The sequence below is a fragment of the Vigna unguiculata genome, chromosome 7, assembly GCF_037176805.1.
Source record: "Vigna unguiculata cultivar grain cowpea cultivar isolate G323 ecotype 2 chromosome 7, ASM3717680v1, whole genome shotgun sequence".
Lineage (NCBI taxonomy): Eukaryota > Viridiplantae > Streptophyta > Magnoliopsida > Fabales > Fabaceae > Vigna > Vigna unguiculata.
Window position 1 is genome coordinate 33345883 of NC_140798.1, and position 4536 is coordinate 33350418.

At 35.3% G+C, this 4536-nt stretch overlaps 1 protein-coding gene across 1 annotated transcript; it reads right to left on the reverse strand.

Annotated features, from left to right (window-relative positions):
* Window positions 1–2075: 2075 nt before the first annotated feature.
* Window positions 2076–4328, reverse strand: LOC114189745 (uncharacterized). Its single transcript, XM_028078415.2, has 3 exons — window positions 4169–4328; window positions 3719–3785; window positions 2076–2509 (listed from the first exon to the last, which is right to left on the reverse strand). Exons 1-3 carry the CDS (start codon window positions 4226–4228, stop codon window positions 2286–2288), a joined length of 351 nt encoding a protein of 116 aa, XP_027934216.1. The 5' UTR covers window positions 4229–4328; the 3' UTR covers window positions 2076–2285.
* Window positions 4329–4536: the final 208 nt, after the last annotated feature.

Genomic DNA, 4536 nt, shown 5'->3' on the forward strand with positions numbered 1-4536 from the left:
TGCACACAATACACTAAGACTCGAGACACGACTCATCCGGATATATATAATTAGTCGGATTAAGCGGATGCTTGCACTTGTGGTGGAATCCCTGCTCTATCGAGCTAAATTGTTAAAATGTCTCATCCCAACACACAAGGTTAGTCCTTAATGGGTTCCAGGGCTCCTGCTACTCTCACCACTAGAGTCAGTACGCTCTATGTGAGACTAACTAACTCTTTAAAGTGTCAGGATGCAACCTTACCTTGAATCCTTACTAAATTATATAAATGGGGTACCACCATGAACTCTCACTAACAGGGGTCATAGAATTACGTCCCGACCAACTGAGGCACCACCATAAGATCTCACCTAGAGATTTATGGAATTACGTCCTAACCCAATGAGGCACCACCACAAAATTATCGTGGAATTACGTCCTAACCATACCAACATGTTCCATTTATCAATATAACTTTCATACTCATGCCAATTCCATGTCACTTTGAAAATCAACCATTCCATACTCTTCACATACCAAGATCATGCCAAATTCATCACTCACAATCCATAATCCATTTTTACTCATACATATTCACCCATCTCATGCTTTAACACAGTGAATCATTCAAACATGTGCCAAACATTCAAGAATAGAGTAAAAACAAAACCAGAATGCATTCTCGCCCAGCCCCTCGCTCAGGCAGAAAGGTCTCGCTCAGGCGAGAGGGTTTCTCGCTCAGGCGAGCTCCTTTCACCTAGGCAAAAGCTCGAAAAGTGGGAAACAGCGTTCTCTCGCTTAGGCGAGGCCTCATCGCCTGAACGAGATAGACTCTCGCTCAAAACAGGAGCTCGTCGCTTGAGCGACAGCTCGCGCAACCAACCTGGGCGAGTTGCTGCTAATCACGCCTAGGCGGCACACACTCACTTGGGCGAGAAAACCAGCACCCTCAACTGTTCACGCAGGTCAACATACAGATTCATCCAGAACAAACACACATCACACATTCATCTTATTCCAAACATCATTTAATCACCACAAACACGAAATAGAGTGGAAAAACCAATAATAGACATTAAAACTTAAAAACAGAAAGGACTCTAGCTTCCCTTAGCATAACTGAAAACTGACTTACATGGAGTAGAAAACTGGTTTGAGCTAGCTTGAAGATGACGAAACTCTAAACCCTAGTAGAGCTTCTGTTTTGGAAAAGGAAAAGGAGTCAAACATTGTTTTTGACAAAGTGAGTGCAGAATGAGACTCTTGACTGCTTTAGGGGTCTTGGCACCTCATGGACCAACCTTTAGGTCCAAAAGATTTGGGGCAAGCCCTTAGATTTAGGACAGAATAATAATAAAGAAAATTGATGGGCCTTACAATGTTGATGAAAAATTAGGAAACGACTATGCATGATGTATAAGAACCATTATTTAGGTTGATGGAAAATTATATTTGATGAGTAGACAATTTAGATAGAAGAAAACATGATGTCAACCTAAATTGACCTTCGGTCTATCTTGACCCGGCTCCCATTTTGATATGCAACTCGACTTTTTGGACCTGTGAACCTTTTATGTCCTAACCAATAAGCAATTTCACAACTTGGATAATTTCAATTTCTTTCTTTTTTTTGAGTGAATTTCAAATTATATTATTTTAGTTATTTGAAATACTTTTTTAAAATTCCTCAATTTTAATTCTCTTTTAATTTTCTAATCTAAACATGTCATTTTTAATTTCCTAATCCAAATATGTATTTTTTTTGAAAGAATTTTAAATTATTTAAATAAATGAATTATTCTCTTTATTTGCGTCATCTAAACACACTAAAAAAAATGTTTATCAAAATAAAGCATTTTATTATAAAGAAACTAAATTCTTAAAAAAAATAATTGCTTCGTTAAAATTCAGACCAATTCAAATTCACACAGTTAGGTTTGAGACTATTACGATAATTCAGACCAATTCAAATTCACTGAGAGTAAATAATGATACCAGATTTAACTTCAGACAACTTCAGCAGCCTTTCAAGTTCAATCTCAGTCAACTACAGCTTCGAAAAAGAAACGTGAAGTAATTAACAAAACATGCACACTGAAACCTATCTATCAAGCTTTCATTGACTGCATCAATAATTAGATATTATCCCTTCAGTATTCTTTTATACATGATACTCTGAATTTCCCAAATCATTGGTTAGTTTACGGAGCCTGTACTCAGCTTACCAAGAGCCGAACAGCCACTAACATATTTGATAAAAATGAAGAAAAATCAACCCTTATCTAAAAGAAGTAAAAAAAATGGATCAATTCATTTGATTAATTACAGCTTCCACAAGTCCCCACCCATCATCAGCATCAGGTCCCACCCAATATCCAGATATAACTATTTCAGTACAATAACCTACATCCAAATTATATGAATTAGTTTCATGTAGAAATCTCGTGCATGACCTCAAACAGCGAAGACAGCGTCCTTTCAAGGATAGTGTAAGTTTATTCAAACTGCTAGATCCAACAGTTTTCTGATCTGCAAATATAGTATATACTGTCAGATTAAAATGAATATTTGAGAACACAAACATGATAAAATTATGAAAAACACTCCCAAAACAATTATCTTATAACTTCCAAAAGTTGGCTATGTTTGTATTCTAAGTTGAAGTTGAAGCTATCACAGGTATGTGTGATAAACACCCGTGGTTATGTGGGTGTATGTAGTGTGGTTAACATTTGCCCAACATCATAAAACTATTCAGATTCCAATTTTGCTTTGTAATTTCTCATATTCATCACAGCATGACGTTTCTGATAAGCAATAAAATCCTACTTGATGGCGGTGGCAGAGGATAAAATAGACCTAGAAGAGCAAACTAACCCCTCCAAGAATGGACCCATGATAACTATGAAATCTGAAATAAATTCCTGTCCAAGGAAGCAAAGACATGAGCACTTTTACTATACAATTAAAAAAAAAAAGACAAAATTATGTACCGGAATGATGCTTAGAAAACTTCAATATTGTATGTTTCACAGAATATAAGTATATCTAAATTTTGCAGGATCTAAGTAAAGCTAAACCATGTATATATAATACGCCGGTTTCAAAAACCAAGATGTCTGCTTGTCCTTTACTTCGTCTTTTAAGAGTGAGGAAGAATGGCAGAATGAGAAAGGTCCCCTTTTAATTCACAAAATTTGGCTTTTCTTTTTACCCTCTTATTTTATAAATCTTCTTCCTCACTGATGATCTACCTCCACAAACTGGAAATTTATAATACCTTCAGACACGGTTCACAACTAAAAGTAGCGACTAAGATGTAGATTCAAAACTCTAATCCTACCTAACCATAAAATGGCTGTAGCAATTCCACCCCAAAACCGAATATTCATTTCCAATAAGCCAGCATGACTCAACAAAAAGATTACATACTTTACAAGTTTAAAGCAGACATATTAAATAATTAACAATGAAACATTACAGTTTCACATCCTGACAATACTGAAAGATCCTGGCAGTGAGTTAAAGGTAATAAATAACTACTAAGCGACCGTGAGAATACTGGAGTTACACAGCTTAGAAGGAAGACCCCATCCCCAAACTCTAGTGTGTAAAGAATTAAAATCAAACTACCAAAGTTATCAAACATTATGAAATAAAACATAGTGAACAGTTCTATCGATGAAGCTATTAACGGAGAAGCACACGGTTATTAAGTGAGAGGCTGAAAAAAAATACCTGTACGAATTGTTGCTTTGCTTAGAAGTCTATCCAGAGCAAAATTTAGTTGATGTTGGTGCACACCCTGATAGTAAATCATCAGAAGTAACCACATTTCATTCAACGTCAATATACAAAGAGAGAAGATAAACTTCGTTGCAGTATAAAATTAGAAAAAACAGGATCACAGAAACAAAGCGAGTTGAGAAGCATAGAGTTATGAATTTTACACAATATCATAAGAATTAGAAACTGAACTGTTGATGAATTTTGAGATTTAATTAGCATCAGTACACCGAAATGAAAAGGAAAAGAATCACGAAAAGTTAAATTAGAAGATACGAACGACAGTGTATGCTTGGGTACATTGTGGAATGAAAATGGGTTTTAGCAAAAGATACTTTAACGAAATTTGAGAAAACTTGGTTATTTTATGTTATGGGGAAAGAGAAAAAGGTGAAGAATTGCCTTGTTGAGTGGTGAAGCGCAGGAAGGAAGGGTGAAGGTGGAGGAGGCTAAGCACGCCATTATGATTTTGAAGGCTTCCCCTTCGGAGCCTTCAAGAGAGAAGCATCCATTCTGATTATGTTAGATTGGGCCAATGGACATGTGGGCTTCGCTTCCTAGATACCGCTCCTATCATGTGGGTTTTCTTCATAGGCGTTAAAAGTTTTTGAAAATATATTTTTTATTGTATAATCTAAAATATATTTATAATTCCGAAAATTTATTTTAGATTATATAATCTTAAATATCTAAATCTGAAAGAGTATAACAGATTTTCAAATTGCATAATTCAAAATGTATTTTTGAATTTAAAAATATATTCTAATTTT

What these genes read in the sequence shown, in the direction of transcription:
- LOC114189745 (XM_028078415.2), bottom strand. Translation starts at nt 4,228, where the DNA reads ATGGCGTGCTTAGCCTCCTCCACCTTCACCCTTCCTTCCTGCGCTTCA. An exon ending in GCGCTTCACCACTCAACAAG is followed by an intron (nt 3,786 to 4,168) that starts GCAATTCTTCAC and finishes ATTTACTATCAG; the next exon opens with GGTGTGCACCAACATCAACT. An exon ending in CAAAGCAACAATTCGTACAG is followed by an intron (nt 2,510 to 3,718) that starts GTATTTTTTTTC and finishes CTATATTTGCAG; the next exon opens with ATCAGAAAACTGTTGGATCT.